The sequence below is a fragment of the Brassica napus genome, chromosome C8, assembly GCF_020379485.1.
Source record: "Brassica napus cultivar Da-Ae chromosome C8, Da-Ae, whole genome shotgun sequence".
NCBI classification, from domain to species: Eukaryota; Viridiplantae; Streptophyta; class Magnoliopsida; order Brassicales; family Brassicaceae; genus Brassica; species Brassica napus.
This window is the reverse complement of record NC_063451.1, coordinates 30,190,600-30,213,441: the sequence shown is the minus strand read 5'-3', so window position 1 is coordinate 30,213,441 and position 22,842 is coordinate 30,190,600. Positions and strand designations below refer to the sequence as shown.

Genomic DNA, 22,842 nt, shown 5'->3' with positions numbered 1-22,842 from the left:
ATGGAATGATTGTATTTCCATTTTTTACCAATGTTATTCATCTTATTCTATCCATATTCATTCCATTAATTTAATTTTATTATTATCATTTACAGTCTAACTAAAAAATTTCAAATTTCTTGTGTTTTTCTGTATATATAACCATGACCGATCTTGGACCAAGCTGGATGAAACATTCGTTTCAAGCCCACAAATTTTTTGAAAAAAAAAATACAAATAAGACTCTAAAAATATATATTTTTTGAACCATCCTGCACTTTCAATCTATTTTATGTACTTTATCATTAGTTTTGAAAACATTACAGAATCCTCTTAAATAGCTCTCACCCCCACAGACGTTTAGCCACCAGAAGAACTTGTGATGTAAATTCAATTATTGTCTTTCTTTCACTTTCCCAAGAACATAAAAGTTAGATCCCGGCGGTGAGAATATTCTCTTGGGAACAAAAAGAAAAGAGTAACAAAACTTTTGTTTGGTAGCAATAATTTCAATTCATTTTCACCAAAAAAAAAAATCAATAATTTTAACTTCATTTTGTAGCAATAAACCATTACCTCTTGTCCGTATTTGTAGATTCCATCACCGGTGCCTCTCTGTTTGTACATAAAAATTAAATCTCTAAACTCGGAAAATATCAAAGGAGTCCAAATCGTTCATCCCTATTTCAACGCCTCTTTGCTTTATAAAATCAGAAGCGAAAAGGCAAAGCAAAAAGAAAGAGCTCCAGTTCCTCGTTACTGTCGGAGAATTGTAGAAGAAAAAGGTAAAAAACACCTTTTGGGTTCTTATCTCTCTGCTTTCACATAAGCTTCCTTTACTCTGTTTAGCTAAAAATCAATCCTTTTCACCTCCACTGATGAAGGGTCTTTTAGTTTTCTCGAACTGAATCTTGTGGGTTTATCATATTTGTGGTTTAGATCTAAAATTTTGACTAAAAGTTTGAAACTTTGAATGTTGATTTGGTGTTTAAGGTAGGTTGAACAATGAAGGGAGCGACGCTTGTTGCTCTCGCCGCCACTATCGGCAATTTCTTGCAAGGATGGGACAATGCCACCATTGCTGGTTTGTTGTTCTTTTTAGCTCTTGTCTGGATTTGAGTTTGTTTGTCTCAATCAGAGCAATTTCTCATTTGAGATTTGGTTGCAGGAGCTATGGTCTATATCAACAAAGACATGAATCTACCAACCTCTGTTCAAGGTCTTGTGGTAGCTATGTCATTGATAGGTGCAACGGTCATCACCACTTGCTCTGGACCCATCTCTGACTGGCTCGGGAGACGCCCCATGCTCATTTTATCATCCGTTATGTATTTCCTCAGCGGTTTGATAATGTGGTGGTCTCCAAACGTCTATGTCCTGTGTTTAGCTAGGCTTCTTGATGGGTTTGGTGCCGGGCTTGCGGTTACCCTTGTCCCTGTTTACATCTCTGAAACAGCTCCTCCGGAGATCAGAGGACAGCTCAACACTCTTCCTCAGTTTCTTGGCTCTGGTGGAATGTTCTTGTCTTACTGTATGGTTTTCACTATGTCACTTAGCGAGGCTCCTAGCTGGAGAGGGATGCTTGGTGTCCTCTCGATACCTTCTCTTGTGTATTTGTTTTTCACTGTGTTTTATTTGCCTGAGTCTCCTCGTTGGCTGGTTAGTAAAGGGAGAATGGATGAGGCTAAGAGGGTGCTTCAACAGTTGTGTGGCAGAGAAGATGTTACCGGTAAGGTTTCTTCTCACTATATGGGCGGGCTCTGAGATTTAGGGACCGTAAATATTTACTAAAAATTTTAATAAATTTTTTTTATATAATTTGAGGACCTATGTCTATATATATAAGAGCACCCCACAAAAATATTTTGGGTTGGGTTGGGTTTCTAGTAAAGTTTAAAACCTCGCAATTACATACATATATATATATATATTTGTAGAACCCATAAACTAGAACCTTCTTGGAAGTGTTCTGACCTTCAAATTTTTAGATAACAGGTCAATGTTTTATTGGGTTCTCGTCACTTGGTTACTGCTGTTAAATGTTGTTTATATGTTCTTGCAGATGAGATGGCTTTGCTTGTCGAAGGACTAGACATAGGAGGAGAGAAAACACTAGAGGATCTCTTAGTAACTTTAGACGATCATGAAACACTCGAAACCGTTAACGAAGACGGACAGATGAGGCTTATTGGCACCCACGAGAACCAATCCTACATCGCTCGACCCGTCCCTGAACAACAGAGCTCAATGTTCCTACGCTCTCGACACGGCAGCTTAGCAGCAAACCAAAGCATGATCCTCAAAGACCCCCTCGTGGGTCTCTTCGACAGCCTCCACGAGAAGATGATGCCTGAAGCAGCAGGCGGAAACACGAGGAGCGGGATCTTCCCTCACTTCGGAAGCATGTTCAGCACCAACGCAGACGGGAAGCCGCCTCACTGGGAGAAAGACGTAGAGAGCCAATTCAACAAAGACCACGATGACTACGCGACCGATGATAATGCGGCTGCTGATGACTCGGACAACGATCTTCGCAGCCCGTTGATGTCTCGCCAGACGACGAGCATGGACAAGGACATGATCCCTCACCCCACAGGGGGAAGCACGCTCAGCATGAGGCGACACAGCACGCTTACGGGCGAAACCAACATGGGGATTGGTAATGGTTGGCATATGGGGTATAGATACGACAACGGAGAGTACAAAAGGTATTACCTTAAGGAAGACAATGCAGAGTCTCGCCGCGGCTCGATCATTTCTCTTCCTGGTGGTCAAGATGGAGGCGGCAGCTACATTCACGCTTCTGCTCTTGTGAGCAAATCAGTTCTTGGTCCCAAATCAATCCATGGATCAGCCATGGTTCCTCCAGAGAAAACCGCTCCTACAGGACCTCTCTGGTCTGCTCTTCTTGAGCCTGGTGTCAAGCGCGCGTTGGTTGTTGGTGTGGGGATTCAGATACTTCAGCAGTTTTCGGGTATCAATGGTGTTCTTTACTACACTCCTCAGATTCTTGAACGTGCTGGTGTAGACATTCTTCTTTCGAGCTTTGGACTAAGCTCCATCTCCGCGTCGTTCCTCATCAGTGGGTTAACGACTTTACTCATGCTTCCATCTATTGTCGTCGCCATGAGACTCATGGATGTCTCTGGAAGAAGGTACTACTCAAAAAGCTATAACCTTTGTGCTCAAGATCCTCTGTTTTCAAACTAATCCTCTGTTTTCTGAAACCATACTCTGTTTTTGTTTGCAGGGCATTACTTCTGTGGACAATCCCTGTTCTCATCGTCTCGCTCATCGTCCTGGTCATCAGCGAGCTTGTCCACATCAGCAAAGTTGTAAACGCAGCGCTCTCCACGGCCTGTGTGATACTCTACTTCTGCTTCTTCGTGATGGGTTACGGTCCCATTCCGAACATCCTCTGTTCTGAAATCTTCCCAACGAGAGTCCGTGGTCTCTGCATTGCTATCTGCGCTATGGTGTTCTGGATCGGAGACATTATCGTCACTTACTCGCTTCCTGTTCTTCTCAGCTCGATCGGACTCGTTGGTGTGTTCATCATCTACGGTGCGGTTTGCGTTATCTCGTGGATCTTTGTTTACATGAAGGTCCCGGAGACTAAAGGTATGCCCTTGGAGGTTATCACAGACTACTTTGCCTTTGGTGCTCAAGCTCAAGCTTCTGCTCCTTCCAAAGATATATAGTTTGTATCCTTGATTCTTCTTCATTTGCTCTATGTACTTAAAGATTTCTTCATCTCTTTTTGTTGGTTGTGAGATACCTTCCTTTAGTTTTTGTTTCCTTTGTTTTTGTTATTGAAATTAATCTAATAATTACTCAATTTTCTCTCTTTCTTTGAAACCTAACATGATGATAATCTTGAAGCTTTGAGAATTGTGATTTGAACTCTTGAAAGCAAATGAAAAGATAGATTTAGGGTTTTTGAAGGTTCACTACAAATTATCTCGAGTTTCTTGGGATGCAAGTGTGATTCTCAAGGCTATATATTTACAAAGCTCAGTGTGTCTCAGGACTTGTGGGTCTCTTCAGAGGATGAATTGCTGCCAGTATGATTCTCCTGAGAACTTGTATGGCCTCTGAAAGTCTCTGGCATTTTGACTGTCAATACCCAGATTATTCAACTTCTCCTCCTGTAAGAAACACAATCCAACACTCATTGTTTCTTGGAGCTTGTTGATTACCTTCGAAATACAACAGTTAGAGCTTACGTTCTGTAAAGCTTCAAGCTGTTTCTGCATAGCTTCACATTGTTCTGAGCAAGATCTTGATCTATATCGCTGACTGTAGTCGCAAACGGATGATTGGCAGGGATCCATCTGACTGTATCAGGATCAACATCAGGAGGTATTGAGTCTCCTTCTCTGAGGAAAACCGTTGGTCTTTTTCATTGGTAAGCTCTTGACCTTCTTTTCTTGATGAACACTTTGTTCTCTCTCTGTAAGCGTGACTGGAGCTAACTTATAAACTTTCCCACACGTCTCTACCGTTGAGCTTCCTTTACCAAGTTTAACAAAAGGGTTGTTGAATGGGGGTCTTCGTAGTTAAGAGCCTTTGTTCGTAATCATACTCCTGAATCTCGAAATCGAACTCTCGGAATCACGAGCGGTGCTACTCTGAGTCGTGGTAACATCAACTTCTTCATCATCATCGTTATGAGTGTTCTGAGTTTCTTCACCTGGAGACGAGGAATCATCAGCAATCGATTTGCACAAGAACCTTGTGTTGGTTTCTGTTGGTCTCCCAGTCAAAGCATGAAATAAAGAACGTAAACAATTGTAGTTTTGGGTAGAATAGTCTACCTCTTTTTGGGTTTTTCATTTAATTGCGAGCTTTGAGATTTCAATCAATGGAAGAAGAGAAGTTAGTATCGGTAAAGTGAGGATGGAGAAGAGATGGATCGACTATACCTGGCGATTGCAGAGAGAGTTGAATTGGAGAGAATCAATGGATGCAGCCATTTCATGCCTCAGGGAAGAACCAACAGCATTCGCGTTCTTATTCGACCGGTTTAGTATTCTTTATTTATATATATAAGTGTAACCATTTAGCATGGGGATCCGTGGCGCAATGGTAGCGCGTCTGACTCCAGATCAGAAGGTTGCGTGTTCGATTCACGTCGGGTTCAAACTCCCGAAATATTTCGGAATTCTCCAATTTTTTTTATTCTTTTTGTAGTTTATAATAGGGTTATTAGTGATTTAAACCTCCAACTAAAATTTTATGTTTTTAAACCTCTAACTATTAAACCGTTAATGTCGTTAACCTTCCGTTAACAAAATCGTTTTTCTTAACTGAGAACTGTTAAATCTAAACGCGGCGTTTCATGTAATCCCGAAAATGACAGGAGGTTCTTATAATCAATATATATTTTAGTGATTTAAACTTCCAACTATTTATAAATCGGATGGAAAACTCTCAACTAAAACTTTATGTTTTTAAACCCTTAACTATAAATACTATTAAAATAGAAGCAGTTTTAATAAATCTACTTAAAAAAGTTGTTTGGTCTATCTATTATTATTAGTTATTATTTTGGTCCTACAATTAATTCAAACAAAACATTACCGATTGTTTTGATTCTTATGATATATATATAATTATTCATTAAAAGCGAGAAACCGTTACAAAATGGTTTAACCGTGTGACATTTTTATTTGGCTAACCTTCAGTGTGTGACATTAACAAATACATTTATAATAATAGACTAATAGTGCACAACACACGTTAGTGTATATAAAGTCATATTTTTTGAAGAGAACTATTAAATTGATATCAAAATAGGATGGACTACATCCCTGTCCACATTACAAGAATATATTACCTAGATATATATTTTGTGCCACTATTTAGGCAAAACAAACACAGACAATATATTAGGGTTTATTTAGAAGCTTAAGGTTTTAGAGAGAAGATCAAGAACTCATTCAATGTATTATATTAGAACTCCGGTTTATCTATCTCTAATCTATCATGCAATTCATTCAGTTTATCTTTGTGTTTTGTTTGATTGGCTGAGTAGTAACCTTGTTAGACTTAGGGTTTGTATGATATTAATGAATTATTGATGTTAGAACTGTTAAGGTGATTAATTAAGAATCATTCACAGAGTTACGACTTACTGCTTGCATTCTATAATAGCTAACTAGAATCATGAATTAGGAGTTGACAACGACGAGAATATGCTCATACCTGATAGTAATTCTGTTGAGTTATGTTGTTAAACACGAGCTGTAGACACCCTATAGGTATATCGATCAACACTCGTTCCATGTGACACGCGAGAGTGTGGATATAGATTCAGACTCGTAGAATCGCAGCGAGAGCTGGACATCTTGCATTAGCATTCGAGTTCTAGGATTGATTATCACATGCACTTAACAACTACATCATAATTAGGATTCCCTTAGCATGAAAGTCTAGCTTATATCTTATTTTGTGAACTCAACCAATCTATCTTATTTACTGCTTATCATTATTTACTGTCTTTACCAATTACATACCTAGCTTAATCTTATATTTAATATGTTCTATTATGTTCTCAGCTCTCTGTGGATTCGATTCCCAAGTGTTACATCCGATCTCTTATTTGAGAGGGTTGACTCTAGGGTTAATTTAATCTTATCATCATTACCCATTGATATATGGAGGTTTTAAGCGTTTCGTGTCGTTTATGTAACGGTTCCCGTTTATACAAGATGACTTTGTTTACAGAGGGTTAAAAGCATTAAATATTTAATAGTTGAAGGTTTAAAAATATACAGTTTTAGTTGTGGGTTTTTCATCTGATTTAAAATAGTTGGAGGTTTAAATCACTAAAATATCCATTGATTATACGAACCTCATGTCATTTTCGGGATTACATGAAACGCCGCGTTTAGATTTAACGGATCTCAGTTAAGAAAAACGATTTTGTTAACGGAAGGTTAACGGTATTAACGGTTTAATAGTTGGAGGTTGAAAAACATAAAATTTTAGTTGGAGATTTTTCATCCGATTTGAAAATAGTTGGAGGTTTACATCACTAATAAACGGAAACGGCCTTTTTGTAGTTTATAATATACGGAAACGGCATGAAGAAGAGTAGAAATACGCAGAACGGCACGCGTGTCCATGGCCGTTAGGAGAATCCAATTAAACAAAGGAAGTGGTCCACTTGGTTACAAAGGTTTGGGGTGTTAAGAGAATCTCAATTCTAAGAGCCAAATATATTCCTCAGTCAAAATGCCCTGACACATCGAATTCTCTCACTGATGCTTTTGCTTCACCCCACTATCATCAATATTCGCAAAAACTTCTATGATCATTTTTTAACATGCACTTTAATAATCAATCATACATAGGGGATCAATTAAGTGTGTATATGTATATATGGCGAAATTGTCGAACCATCCACTAGGAATGGATCTTCTAGTTGTGTACTAAAAAAGGTCGACACTCAGTACAAACTGCTGAAGTTTGATGGATTCTTTGTCTTTGCTATTTTTATTTTATATTTATGTTTGTATACACGCATACACATATTTTTAGCTTGTTACAAATTGTTTGATAAGTCATAAGTGTAAACAGAAAAATATATATTGTTTACAAACTGCGTTTACATGCCAAATAATAATAGTTTACAAAGATTTAGTGTTTATTTTCCAAAAAATGGAAGGAAGCATACTAATTTTATACTCCCTCCGTTTCAATATAGATAATGTTTTAGAAGAACTATTTTTTTTTCAATTTACACGAAGTTTTGAGATTTTAAGGTTAACTTTAACTTTATTAGAAACTGTTCAACTAATTAGATTTTACTGTCTCTTTTATAATTGGTTAACTGATTTTAAAATTATATCTTTAAAATATGTTTTTAGAAAAATGTAATTTTTTTTAATCTTTGTGCATACTACAAAACATCAAGTATCATGAAACGGATGGAGTAATAGATAAGCTATAATATGTTTGAATCCATTAACAACGTATTGTATTATGTAAATAATTAACACTTGGAATATGAAATTAGGAATCACATTTATATTCAGTTTATACCCTTCGCAACATTTTATATTTTCTATAGCAAATTAAGACACCTAAATTCACAAGCAATCAATGGTATAAGAATATTAGCTAGACATGAAAATGAAATACGGTTCCAATATTTGCACAGATTTATTTCGCAAAACCCATTTTAAAAAGTTGTATTAATCATTCAAGAAGTGAACAGACACAATATTCGGTAATGCACAAACTAGTGCAGAACATAAATGTGGGAATCTTCGGCCTAATTGGTGAACTTTCCCACTCATCATTTTAGTCTGCGAATTTATAGTCCTTCAACAAAACAAAAAGCACACCTCCTCTTCACTTTACAGTTTCTACTTCTCTTTGTTGGTCATGAGATCATTTTAAATTTGTTGCGACTCTTTGTGGCATTGGTACAGCTGAAAGCCTCCAGACGATGAGATTACACTTTCATGTCACTTCTAACACATTAGTTATACTTTATAATGCTAGAAATAAAACAGTGAGAAGAGTGTAATTTCTAAGGGAGAATTGCCAAGTGTGACTCAAAACTTGGAGTCAAACCCAAAACAATACCCCAACTTGGGTCAAAGTCAAAAGTAACCTAAAAGGCTATTGAAATTACAACTATCCCCTTGTGACCAAACAAAAAAACGGAATTTTTTTTACGTTTCTACCCCTCGCAAGTCGTCTGTTTAGACGACTTGAAAATAAGTCGTCCAGACGACTTAACTGAAAGTCGTCTGGACAGTTAGTCTTAAATATAATTTAAAAATTTTGTAAAAAATATTTTGATAAGTGAAAAATGGGAATTATGTAATTAACATATGTCTTAGGAGGTATAAATTAAGATATAACAAATTTCAATTGTTTTATGAGTGAAAGTAGTGAGTCATGATATTCTTTAGTTTATGTTTCATCAACATATGTTGTAGTATTGTATGTGTTCTTAGGGTTAGATTTTGGAAAGCATTAAAACCGTTTTTGAAAATTTTTAAAATTACTTATGCGTGTTCATTTCTGTGTATAGTAAACACTATTTAAGTATAATTTGATTTTATAACGTGGTTAGTTAGTTAATCTAGTCATTTTAGTTTAGGGGTTCATTTTAGGGTCTAGGACGACTTAATATTTTGTCGTCTGAAAACAGACGACTAAATATTAAGTCGTCTGTTGTACATTATCAGCCAGAATAAGTCGTCTAAACCGGACCAAACCTTAAAGTTTACCAATGTACTTTTAAAGCTAACCGGATTATTTACCCAATATATAAGGTGATTTTTTTTTTTTTTCATTTTTCGCGAAATTCAGAAACCCTAACAGTTCTCTCTCAAAACCCTAACAGTTCTCTCTCAAAGGCGATTTCGAATTCCCACGATTTCCGAACAAACCATCGTTCTCAACGTCGGCTATCTATCTCACTTCATTCTCACCGTTGTCGCCGCAGCTTCTTCTAACCCTAGCGCCGCCGATTCCTCTAAACCCTAGCGCCGCCGATTCCTCTAAACCCTAGCGCCGCCGCTTCCACTATTTCCGAACAAACCGTCGCCCTCGCCACCGTGGTCACCAACGTTCTCACCGCCGCTTCCTCTAAACACTAGCGCCGCCGCTTCTTCTAAACCCTAGCGCCGCCGCTTCTTCTCTGTAAACCTTAGCGCCGTTTCTCTGTAAACCCTAACGCCGCTAAGTCATCAATCTCGAGGAAAAGATGAACATAAAACGTTGTCTCTATCAATTTACTCATTCTCACCGTTTCACGTTTATTTTTTCAGATCTATAACCGCAATGACGAGTACTCCAACTCCTTCTGCGACTGGAAGACTTGTAAGTAATTTAAGTCGTCCGGCTTTGTCTTCCAACTGGACGACTTAGTAGATGACTTAAATATAAGTCGTCCATTTGGAAGACTTTCCAGACGACTTAATTATAAGTCGTCTACTAAGTCGTCTGGACTTATATTGTTGTCTTTGATTATTTTGCAGACAAAAAGGATGGATATTCCAGAACTCCCCCGTAGGTTATACACATCAGGGGAAGAGCCAGAAGCCCACAATAGCATTTCGTATCATACGGATAACAGCAAGTTGCATACTGCTCTTAGGAAAGCTCTTACTGATGACGAATTTGAAGAGCTCAAGGAGTCGAGTTTGGGAGTTTTCATCAAGTTCAAGGAGCAGGGATTTGGTTGGGCTTCAAGGCTGGTTCACTACATGCTCAGTTTCAAGCTGGACATTAAGAAGAAGTATGAGATGTGGTCTCTCGTTGGTCCAGAACCTTTGAGGTTTTCACTGTTAGAGTTTGAAAACCTCACTGGTCTAAACTGCGAGTACATCGAGGACCTTGAGACACCAAAATGTGACGTTACCCCAGAGATGGTTTCTTTCTGGGGGATGCTGGGAGTTCATCTGGAAGCTGGGCCAACTACTGATCAGATAATAGCAGCACTGAAGAGATGCGGGGATTGGTCCAGGGAAGATCGCAAGCGGCTCGCGTACCTCTCCATCTTCACTGGATTCATTGAAGGGAGAAAGTTTTCAACCGCTACACGATCTACTCTGGCAAGGCTAGTGATGGATTTAGAACGGTTTGAGAATTATCCATGGGGGAGAGTCGCGTTTAAGGTGCTGATGGACTCTTTGTGGAACAAAGAAATTGCTGGCTGTTACACCGTGGATGGGTTTATACAAGTTCTTCAAGTCTGGACGTACACAGCTATGCCGGAATTGGGTGCTAGTATTGGTGGTCCCAGAGCAGACAGTCCGTCTCCACCGATACTGGCTTACGAGGGCAGCAGAGGCCGCAGATCAATGAAAGCTGCTATCTTGAGTCAGGTATTTACTTCAATCCAAAAGACTGCGCAGACGACTTATTATAAGTCGTCTGGAAGGTCGTCCAGCTTGACGACTTATCGGACGACTTATAATAAGTCGTCTGGAAAGTCTTCCCAGCTGGACGACTTATCGGACGACTTAATTAAGTCGTCTGGAAAGTCTTCCATCTGGACGACTTATTAGACGACTTATAATAAGGCGTCTGGAAAGTCTTCCCAGCTGGACGACTTATCGGACGACTTAATTAAGTCGTCTGGAAAGTCTTCCATCTGGACGACTTATTAGACGACTTATTATAAGTCGTCTGGAAGGTCTTCCATCTGGACGACTTATTAGACGACTTATAATAAGGCGTCTGGAAAGTCTTCCCAGCTGGACGACTTATCGGACGACTTAATTAAGTCGTCTGGAAAGTCTTCCATCTGGACGACTTATTAGACGACTTATTATAAGTCGTCTGGAAGGTCTTCCAGCTGGACGACTTAGTAGACGACTTATAATTAAGTCGTCTATTTAGTATTTTTTTTCAAATATCTAACTCGATTCTTCTATTTACTGCAGACCCGCGTGATCAACTTTGTTGAGAAGGACATTAGTGAAATGTGGCCAAAATGGGACTCTGAGGTTGAGGACCTGCCCGCGGAGAACATCATTAAAGTCATGTATGAGCGGAGACCGTGGAAGTGGACCATGGATTGCTGGGAAGTCACTGGTACTAAGGTCAATACAAAACCTAAGGTTGTGACTCCATCGAAGAAGGCCAAAGAGATGGTTGTGTTGGAGGAGGAGGAGGAGGAGGAAGACAATCCAAGACCTCGGAAGAAAGCTCGTAAAGAGGCTCCTGAAGAGGCTAGAGAAGAGGCTAGAGAAGAGGCTAGAGGGGTGACCAGAGAGGAGTTGGAAATTATGTTCAAGGGCGTAGCTGAGGCTATGAAAAAAGGGTTTAATAAGTGCATGAGGGAGTTTAGGAAGTTGTCTGATAGATTGGAAGCTGTGGAGAAGAAGGTTGGTGTCACCAATCAGGCTACCCCTCCACCTCTAACCAATCAGGCTACCCCTCAAGATAAACAGCCTACCCCTCTTGCCAAAGAAACCGGGGGTAGAAACAAACAGGCTACCCCTCATGCCAATGAAACCGTGGTTAGTAACCAGCCTCCTCCTCATCAAACCAAACAGCAGCCTCCTCCTCCTCAAAAGAAACAGCAGCAGCCTCCTCCTCTTCAAAAGAAACAGCCTCCTCCTCAAAAGAAACAGCCTCCTCAAATCAAAGATGTTAGTATCAAATCCAGGGTTAACTAGTTGTCCAGACGACTGTAAAAGTTGTCTGGACGACTAGTTGACCCTGGACGACTTAAACGTAAGTTGTCTGGACGACTAGTTGACCACGGAAGACTTAATTTTAAGTCGTCCAGGGTCAACTAGTCGTCCAGACAACTTTTATTTAAGTCGTCCAGGGTCAACTAGTCGTCCAGACAACTTTTATTTAAGTCGTCCAGGGTTAACTTGTGTGCAACTTTTATTGCAGAGATGGTTGCCGGAGGATACAGCAACCGAGGCGAACTCGGTAAATAAAGCAGATGGTGTCACCTCCAAAGAGATTGTTGCTGTCACTTCCACCGATCACCAACCGAGCCTCGCTTCCACAGATCAACAACCGAGCCTCGCTTCCACCGAGCCAAGCGATCCAGTTTCACAACCGAGCCTGGTTGTATTGGACAAGCGTGCAAAGAGTAAACGAGCGAAGAAACCTGCTCCTACTGTGAGATCTCCTTATATGGCAGAGAAAAAAAAAGATAAAGTGGCAGCCTATAATCCATTTCCGCCAGTAAACAAAGAAAAGTTGAAGGAACTCGCTGATTGGTTGAAAACTGATCCGTAAGTGATTGCTTTACCCATAATAGCTTGATTTAGTCGTCCAAAACTGATTGCTTTTTTGTTTGCAGTCATTATTTAACTAAGATCGAGGACAAACCACGTACATCACCAACAAGGTGGTACCACTTCCTCCGGACAGCCAGAGGATGGCTGGAAGACTGCGTAAGTCTTCTGCACACGATTTAAGTCGTCTACAAAGTCGTCCAAGTAGACTACTTTCCAGACGACTTAAAGATAAATCGTCTGGAAAGTCGTCTACTTGGACGACCACGTAGACGACTTAAATATAAGTCGTCTTCGTCTGGTAACTTCTAACTTGTTATATTTAATATGCAGCATATAGATGCTTGGATTAATGTGCTAAGGCAGAGGTATCAGGAGAACCCACAAGCTTTCAGGAGCGAGCGAATGTGCTTCCTGGATCACAACTTTTCTCAGTCTTGGAGAGAGCAGTATCAGCTCTTCAAAACATCGGAACCTGATCACAAAGGTTTAGGAAGAGTTCTACCTGGTGGGGCGTCGTATTTTTATGACGGATCAATACCTTCATTTTGCCAATCAAACAAGAAGTGGGGGGAGGACATTGATGATATCTATGCGCCAGTGAACTTGGACGACAAGCATTGGGTTGCTATTTGGATATCGATCCCTAAGAGGCACATAGTCGTCTGGGACAGCATACCTTCATCTAGTGTACCAGACGCATGGGATGCGATAATGGAGCCTTTTCTCCAGATGGTCCCTTATCTGCTTGTTGAGTGCGCAGCCACCGACGAAATGCGGGTCAAATACGGGTTGGAGCCATACACATATGAGAGACCGCTGAAAGGTGTACCCACGGCCAACAATGGTGATTGTGGCGTGTACACTGTAAAGTACATTGAATGTCATGCGCTCGGGGGCTCCTTTGACCCTAAAGACTTTGCTAGGTGCAACGCGAAGAAAATGAGGGATAATATGGCGGTGGATATATGGAAGGAGCTTGTTGATCAGCATCTGAAAGAAAATGTGGATGGTGATAAGTTCGTGGGCATGTATGATTAGATTTGTATTTGAACATGATTTTTTAACATGATTTTTGTATTTGAACATGATTTTTTAACATGATTTTTGTATTTGAACATGATTTTTTAACATGATTTTTGTATTTGAACATGATATAAGTTGTCTGGAAGAAATAAGTCGTCTGGAAGGTTTTCCAACTGGACGACTTACAAATAAGTCGTCTGGAAGGTTTTCCAACTGGACGACTTACAAATAAGTCGTCTAGAAGGTTTGGACGACTTATTATAAGTCGTCTGGAAGGTTTTCCAACTGGACGACTTACAAATAAGTCGTCTAGAAGGTTTGGACGACTTATTATAAGTCGTCTGGAAGGTTTTCCAACTGGACGACTTACAAATAAGTCGTCTAGAAGGTTTGGACGACTTGAAGGGATAGTAGAAGGTAGTCTAAAAATAAAATACACTTGAAGGGATAGTAGAAGGTCGTCTAAAAATAAAATACACTGGACGACTTAGTAGAAGGTCGTCTAAAAATAAAATACACTTGAAGGGATAGTAGAAGGTCGTCTAAAAATAAAATACACTGGACGACTTAGTAGAAGGTCGTCTAAAAATAAAATACACTGGACGACTAAATATTTAGTCGTCTGGACGGGTAATCAAGACGGGACGACTTAAATTTAGGTCGTCTGGACAACTAGTCAACTGGTTGTGTACATTGTGGTTTCGTATGGCCAGTTTCCTTGCAGTTTGAGCATCTCCGTGCCCTGTGTTTCTTCCTGGGTTTGTGTCCTCTCATCCTAGATAGCTCCAACCAAGATTGCCATCTTGATTTCTTCGGTCTCCCCCGACCACGCTTTAGTTCTGGAGGAAAGCATTCTCGTTCCTCAATATGTTGTGACACGATAGGATATATATTCTCTGAGTATCCTGCATACAGATAATTCTTTGAGTACAGTGGACATACAAGTGTGGAGATATGCAAACCAGCATGTATTCCAGCAGCTATAGCATGAGAGCAAGGTATTTTCTCCACTCCATAGACACCACAATCACACTTTGCATGTTCCAAATCAACCACACAGTCCATTTTGCCACCTTTGACAAAGAAATGCCATCCATCAATTGGTTCGACCGTCATCATACCCGCTATCTCTTCTCGAACAGCAAGCAAGTATTCAACAGCCCGGCTATGTTCAGTTGTGAGACTCAAAGCATCTTGTCTCCTTTTCCAATACCATTTTCCTAACTTCTGCCTTATGAACTCCAGCAGGAACGTAATCGGAAATCCTCTTGCTCGCTTCAGTGCGGAATTAATAGATTCAGCAATGTTGCTTGTTTTTATGTTGAACCTGTTCCCCTTACAATAAACCCTTGACCATAGCCTGACGTCGGCTTTCTCCAAATACGTTGCAAGTTCCGGGTTTGCACTCCGTATCTCAGCCATGTACCGGTCAAAATCGTAAACCGTGTGAGCATAAGCAGCCCCTTTCACCAAGTACATGAGATGTTTCCCTTTAAACTTTTTGACAATGTTATCTTGAAGGTGATAATAACATATTCCTCGGGTTGCCCAAGGAAACACCTTATCACACGCACTTTTAATGGCCTTGTGCCGGTCGGAGACTATCACCAGAGGCTTGTCATGAGATATACAACTAGCCAATTTTGTGAAAAACCATTCCCAAGAAGGTATATCTTCCTCATCCACGATCCCAAAAGCCAATGGGAATATCTGAAAATTGCCATCTTGTGCGGCTGCAACTAACATAGTTCCTCCATACTTTCCACTTAGGTGAGTTCCATCCACCACAATGACCCTTCTCTGATACTTAAAACCTTTGATAGAAGCTCCAAAAGAGAGAAATAGATACTTAAATCTTTTCATAGAATCAAGTTCTATCGCCGTGATAGAATCAGGATTTGCAATGGAGATTTGCTCGAGATATGATGCCAGACGCGAATACCCTTCTTCTGCTGATCCTCTCACCAATCTTTGTGCATATAACAGTGCTCTGTATGAAGTGGTGTAATCAAGCGCCATGCCAAACATGTTCCTCATTGCATCAGTGATATGCTGCGGAGTTATCCCATCAATGATTCCAACACGATCAATGAAAAGACTACCTACATACTTCGGAGTACAGTGTCTCCGCTGAGCGATTCGGTCTCCCGCTGAGCATAAATGTTTTCCACATACTTTGTTACCCAAAACGTGTTTGTCCCATGTTTGACACTCGCTCTGACCTTCCATCCACAATAGCTAACCGGACATGTTGCCACAACGAGAGTTTTCGTTGATTTGTATAATCTGAAAGAAAACTTACCCCTCACTGCTGCCAACCGCAGCTCTGAAAGCAGTGCACCCTTGCTAACAAAACTATGGTTGACATAGATGGTACCATTCGATTTTCCTCCTTCAATAGCATTTGTCTTAGCATATGCCTTTTGGATTTCTTCAAAACAAATATTATCATCATCTTCCTCGTCCTCATCTGGAACCTTTCCATAAAGACTGTAATCCCCACCATTCTGATCCGTTTCACCAACAATAGAATTATCAGCATCCTCCTCCCCATTTTCCTCCTCCCCATCTTGATTTTCATCTTCAACAAACTCATTATCACCAACATCTTCATCATCACCACCAACATCTTCTTCCCATTCACCAGCTTCATCATTATCACCAACATCTTTTTCCCATTCACCAGCTTCATCAATATCCCTTTTCTCTGAAACCGTTTCGACCTTGCTGCGGCTTGATACACAAAGACATACTCTATGGGTTTTGAGTATCTCCAGCAAGTTTCGAACTTGTCTATCACTTGTAACATGAATGGGAAGACTGCCTGGAGCCATCATCATTTCTGCTGGTAATGAGTAGCTAATCTCCACACTCACTGTTCTCATGTCCAGGTTATAATCTTCTTGAGCCATTGCAACAAGTTCAGCATGTGTTGAATCTTCATTCAATAAAAACAATCTTGCTCCTTTGAGATCATCAACCACAAAATCCCAACGGAAATCTCTCAACAACCATTCTCCATACACTGCATGTAACTGAAAAATCATCTGCAAATATTCAAAATAAAACACATTAGTAAACATAGAGAAAATGAAGAAGTTCAATAAACATTGCCGCAGACGACTTAGCATTAAGTCGTCCAGAAGACTTAAAGGTAAGTCGTCTAAAGAGGTCACTTTTGCAATTGAAAATTAAAAGGGACGACTTAATTCTAAGTCGTCCGGCTTTGTTTGTTAAAAAAAAAACTTCAGACGACTTATATATAAGTCGTCTACGAGAAACGGGCTAGTTTTGCATTTGACCGAATCGTGTCAGATCTTTGACTATTTCTGGACGACTTATAATTCAGTCGTCTCTGGGAAAGTTAAAATTTCAATATTTTATGAAAACTTGACGACTTACGTGTAAGTCGTCCTAGGTTAGTTTTGTAATTGAAAAATAAAACTTGAAATTTAACTTTCTCCAGACGACTTAGATGAAAGTCGTCCAGCTAAACGACTTAATTTAAGGTCGTCCGGGATAAGCAAGGTTTGACCAGAAAATTGGGAAAAATTCTGGACGACTTTGCTTTCCCCGGACGACTTTAAATTAAGTCTTCTGGAGGGACGACTTTATATTAAGTCGTCTGGTTAAAGTTAAATTATGAAGTTTTATTTTTCAATTACAAAACTAACCTAGGACGACTTACACGTAAGTCGTCAAGTTTTCATAAAATATTAAAATTTTAACTTTCCCAGAGACGACTGAATTATAAGTCGTCCAGAAATAGTCAAAGATCTGACACGATTCGGTCAAATGCAAAACTAGCCCGTTTCTCGTAGACGACGTATATATAAGTCGTCTGGAGTGTTTTTTTTAACAAACAAAGCTGGACGACTTAATTTAAGTCGTCCGTTTGACCAGAAGACTCATCAGTAAGTCTTCTACATACAGATGACTTACTAGTAAGTCTTCTACGCGAACAGATCTTGAAAAAAAATTCAAATTCGTACCTTAAACTAGGTGAGATGACTTCGTTTGCACACAGGGTCTTCTCCAACCACCCAGAACCTCAAACGAAAGCAACCGTAAGTAAAAACGAAAGAAATATGGCTCTGTCAACCATAGCCCATATTTTGAATCAAAAGCTTGAGTTTTTTGGATGAATATAGAGAGAAAGTGAAAGAAATGTTGTTTTTAGTTCATAACAATTGAAACAGAGAGAGTGTAAAGAGATTTACGTGCATTAAAGGGCATTAAAAGCTCCAAACAGTTCGTACAAGGTTGTTGTCACTATTCATTGCAGTGGCAATATTGTAAATACTTGAAGAAGATGAGGTTGAGACAGTAAAGAAGCCATTTTCGAAAAAAAAAAAAAAATGTTAATGGCATTTTCGTAGATAAAATACAGGTGTGGGGTTAAAATCTCAAAAAAAAAAGGAGTCAAAAGAAAATGTTAGTTTTCTGTTTGACTCCAAGTTTTGAGTCACTTTTGCAAAAAGCCCAATTTCTAATCCCCTACAAAAAATGGCCATGTCAATAATTTGTTTATTATACTGATTATTTTATGTTTGTGATAACGTATGATTTTTAGTAAATTTAATTAATTATTCTCATGCATGACTATTCAATAAAATATATTTTTCTCAGTTTCCACTATAAATTGAACTTTAGGTTAATGGTCGTAAATTTTTGTTGCACCTCTGGTTAATGGTCGTAGTTTTTGTTGAAATAAAAATGGATTAAATTACAATATAAATATGTATATAATATGGTTAACAGCACCAAGCACAAGGGCGCACTTTTTCCGTAGTGGAAATGCTTGTGATGGGATTACATGGTGGACCATTTGCCGTATTTAATTCAATGGCTCACATAAGAAACGAATAATATTCAATCTAAGTAATTGAATCAGTGTTACAAAAAATAATGTAAACTAAACCATCAATTTATAAATCTACAAAAATTTTAAGCATTATACCTAAACTCTAAATATATGTGGGATAATATTGCAATCTATTTGTTAGGTCAGAATTCAAAAAGCTAGAAGACAAATAAAAGGATTTCTTGGAGTCATATTGATTCTTTCAGTTATATATACTATCCTTATAGTTAAGTATATTCAGTTGTATTATATTTCAATTGTCATTTTGACTAATTCTATAATACGATATAGTTGTAGAAGCAAGGAGACGTCAAGTATGAGGGATGGTTTGGATTTACATTTTTAACGTTTTTCTTGTTCAAAATTCACTGCAGTAATACACAATTTATAAGATTCATCTTATTTAGTGGATCACAGGCTCGTGCTCCCGAAATTTCATAAGACTATATAACCCCTAAAACTTTTGAAAAAGTTAAAGAAATACGATAGTTATTTGATTTCTGCTTTATAATAGCATGGAGGTGAAACTTAGCCAAAACATTACATACCATTTGTATCATGCATATTGGCCAGATTTTCTTTCCCATTTTCAGGGTATACTCCCATAGTTAGGAAGAAACGCTCGAAGGTTATTTATAAAGGGAGACATGACTTTTTTGAAAATCTTGTGATTTTGAAAAGTTTAAAACGATACAAAAAGAGTAGAAACATATTGTGTGATCGTTATCAAATGTTTAATCACTTGTATTTGTATCCAACCAATCAAACTCTTAAATAAAAATGTTAAATTCAAATCGTAAAATTTTAATTTCATACAACATTTACAAGTTACAATAAACATTATACATTAAGGGAGTAAACAGTGTCCACTAAAAATGACCTGCTTTAAATTATGGAGTTATCTAACACACGAAGAAACTAAAAAGAAATTTAGGGCAAGGAGGAGTTAGGATCATCTTCGCCTTGCTTAATTCGGATCACAATTTCGGGTTCGGGTTCAGGTCGGGAGCTAGAGCTACCGGGCAAACCGCCACACTTATGACACCTGGCAACCACCAAGATCTGACGGCAAGAAGGGCAAGACGAGTGAGACCCGAGCCACGTGTCAATGCAAGACAAGTGGAACCCGTGACCACACTGCGGCAAAACCCGGAGCTCGTCGCCGGCGGTGAACTCCGTCAGACAGATCGCGCACTCGGCGAATTTCTCCGACGAGGGTGATTCCGGCGAGAAAGTCAGCTTGGGGAGAGACTGGAGCACTTTCTTCTTCAGTCCTTTGTTCGCCGCTGCTACCTGCGGTGGTGGAGATTGACCGGAACCGCCGGAGGAGGATCTGTTACCGGCGGCGAGACGACGGAGCCAGACGCATCGAGAAACAGCGATTAGACCGAGAACACAGATCAGGGCGCAGAGGAGAGCAGCGAGGATGATGACGAGATCGGAATTCAACGTGACGGTGGAGGTGGCCGCCACGGACGACGGAGTATTAGATTCTCCGAGTAGACGGAAGAGAAGGCGCACCATTTTTTTGTTTTGTTTAGTTTCGTTGTTTAAAAATTAGAATTTTGAAAAAAAAGAAAGATTTGATTTGAGTCTGAGAGGTTTTTGGAGAGGCCAAGAGGCCCATAGCTTTATAGAGCGACCGGGTAAGGTTATTTCGATAATTTACAATACAATAGAGCCTTTTTTTGATTTAAAATAATTATTACTTTGATAGTTTACATTTGTTACGTTCTGTCCAAGTTTAATGAATATAGTTAGTGTTTATTTATTTTTGGCTTTGAAATCTTTTTCATAATCTACTTATACGTACTGATAAGTTGATCATTTATGATTATTAACTGTATTAATTAATTAACCTCAAATCCATTAATTCGAACGAATGGTGAATTACTGAATTTGGTCGTGAGTGTTCATTTTAAATATTATATCATAATCTTTTGTAGAACAGAAAATGAAATATTTGACATAAGTAAATGTTTTCGAAGGTCTCAGAAAAATGCTGTACGGATTTTCTTTGTACTAGATACCGTATGCATGTGGTGTGTAACCCATGTTTATTGTAACAAGTTCGGTTCATGGATGATGGCGCACTGGAACAATAACGTCCGAAGATTCTTTAGTCAATTTCTCTTTTTTTTTTTTTTGTTCAACCAAATATTTCATAAAAGCTCAAAGCTAAGGGTTCAAGTAGTACATGGCAGACTTTGCTAAAGCATCTGCAGCAGAATTCAAATTCCTAGAGACATGGACAAAAGAAATAGAACAAAACGAGGAGGATAGGTTCTCGATATCCAAGTTGATTCCGTAGAGTTCCACCGGATGTTGCTTCGAGTTTAGTGCTTTGACAAGCACTTGGTTATCTGATTTAAGGCAGATATTGGAGAGATGGAGGGCCTTTGCGTGCAGCAGGGCTTCGCGAACAGCCAAGGCTTCCGCCATCAAAGGTGATGCGACACAGAGTTCAGTCGATGTGCCACTCGTTGTTTCTCTCTCTTGTGGATTATGTATAATCCAGCCGCATCCTGCAGTTCTATCTTGGGCTTTCCATGCCGCGTCTGTGAACAGAGTAGAAACAGTCATCGATGTGAGCTCCCGTATATGAGAGTTGTTGCCTCCTAAGTTGTGTGCCGGGAGAGGTTTGTGTGCTTGGGCCTCCTGCCATTCTCGCGCAAGTTTAATGGAGGTGCAGCTGATGTCCTTAGCGTCTAGTGTTCTGTCCTCGAAGACCAGGAGGTTCCTTGCTGTCCATATGCACCAGCATACCCAAGAGAAAATGTTGCCCGACACTCCCGTCGGAGGGAGGCATACCAGATCATGTGAGGCTGCCAGGCATTGGTCAAAAGTGGAGTTCGTTCCGATGTCTATAGTTCTCGTGAGTGGGATATTATCCCAAACTTGTCTCGCAAACCTACAGTGTAAGAACAAGTGATCGGCTGACTCCGGAGCTCCACATCGCGCACAAGTCACTGGATGTGTTAAGATTCCCCTCCTCTGCAGCGCCATTCCTAAAGGTAATGCATCCTGTATAATCTTCCAAAGAAAGACCTGTATTTTTGGCGCCGTTTTTACCGACCAGATATGCTTGTTCCAGTTGAAGTTGTGTAGTCGGTTTTGTTGATTGCCTTGGATTATGCCATGTTGTTCTCCCTCTTGGTTTTGTTGTTTAACAGCCTCATAGTATCCAGACTTTGTTGAGTAGGCTCCTGAGTTGTTAAGTGTCCACACCCACTTGTCCTCAGCGCCTAACCGGCTTGGTCTCATACATAAGATGGTCTCCGCGTATCCTGGGAGTAGCTGTCTGATCTTCGGTTTATTCCATTCACCAGAGCCCCGCAATAACAAGTCAGAGACAAAGAGGTCAATTACTTCCTCATTAGCTGGTCCCATTGGGCAACTGAGGGTGTCTGTTCTGATCCAAGCATCCTTCCAGACTCTCGTGCACATACCATCACCTATAGCTTTGCCTATATTCGGAGCAAGTAGGTCTCGGCCATGTAGAATCCCCCTCCAACCATGGGAGCATGAAGCCTGTGCTTTGACAGTGAGGAAAGAAGCGTTGTGGCAATATTTACCACGCAACACTCGTGAGAGGAGACAGTCCGGGTTTGTGAGGACCCGCCAAGATTGCTTTGCTAGGAGGGCTTTGTTGAAGAGTTGTATATCGCGAAAACCTAACCCTCCAAGCTTCTTCGGTTTTGAGAGTTTTGCCCAAGATGTCATGCACATCTTTTTCTTGTTATCATTTCCATCCCACCAAAAAACGTGTTAGCATTGACTGTATCCGCTTGCATAAGCTCACCAGGAGCTCAAAACAGGACATAGCGTGTGTTGGAGAGGCGGACAGAACCGCCTTCAGCATCGTCATTTTCCCAGCACTCGACAGAAAACGGTTCGTCCAGCAGCTAGCTTGTTGTCTGATCCTATCCACGATTGAAGCGAAGAGGTCTCTCTTCTTCCGGCCGAAGTGCTCGGGGAGTCCAAGATAATTTCCAACTCCTCATTCTTTTGCTATACCAAGGTGAGATTTGACTCTAGTTCGAGTCTCTTGGGTTATTTTCGCAGAGAAGGTAATAGCGGATTTAGTCGTGTTGATAGTCTGTCCCGATGCAGTCTTGTACTGCTGTAATATCCGGTGCAGTGTGCTGCAGCTCAACTCATCCGTCCTTATGAAGAACATCGTATCATCAGCAAACAAAAGATGATTGACTCGAGGAGATCCTCTAGCCACTCTAATACCGG

General features: G+C 39.9%; 3 protein-coding genes, 1 non-coding gene and 1 pseudogene across 5 annotated transcripts; 2 read left to right on the top strand and 3 right to left on the bottom strand.

The window, feature by feature from the left end:
• Window positions 1–206: 206 nt before the first annotated feature.
• LOC106446231 (monosaccharide-sensing protein 1) lies at window positions 207–3,826 on the top strand. 2 transcript variants are annotated; one of them, XM_013887938.3, is made up of 5 exons: window positions 207–764; window positions 977–1,063; window positions 1,148–1,708; window positions 2,042–3,134; window positions 3,230–3,826. In XM_013887938.3, exons 2-5 carry the CDS (start codon window positions 985–987, stop codon window positions 3,678–3,680), a joined length of 2,184 nt encoding a protein of 727 aa, XP_013743392.1. In that variant the 5' UTR covers window positions 207–764; window positions 977–984; the 3' UTR covers window positions 3,681–3,826. The 2 variants fall into 2 exon arrangements, with proteins under 2 accessions (XP_013743392.1, XP_013743391.1); XM_013887937.3 differs by having other exon boundaries at window positions 973–1,063.
• Window positions 3,827–3,881: 55 nt separating this feature from the next.
• Window positions 3,882–4,538, bottom strand: LOC106448355 (annotated as a pseudogene).
• A 512-nt stretch (window positions 4,539–5,050) lies between these two features.
• TRNAW-CCA lies at window positions 5,051–5,122 on the top strand. The gene has a single exon. It is a non-coding gene; the product is annotated as a tRNA-Trp (tRNA).
• Window positions 5,123–19,383: 14,261 nt separating this feature from the next.
• Window positions 19,384–20,207, bottom strand: LOC106431144 (RING-H2 finger protein ATL80-like). Its single transcript, XM_013871958.3, has one exon. The coding sequence runs from the start codon at window positions 20,122–20,124 to the stop codon at window positions 19,531–19,533; it is 594 nt and encodes a 197-aa protein (XP_013727412.2). The 5' UTR covers window positions 20,125–20,207; the 3' UTR covers window positions 19,384–19,530.
• A 571-nt stretch (window positions 20,208–20,778) lies between these two features.
• Window positions 20,779–22,329, bottom strand: LOC106373353. Its single transcript, XM_013813538.1, has one exon. It carries the CDS (start codon window positions 22,327–22,329, stop codon window positions 20,779–20,781), a length of 1,551 nt encoding a protein of 516 aa, XP_013668992.1.
• Window positions 22,330–22,842: the final 513 nt, after the last annotated feature.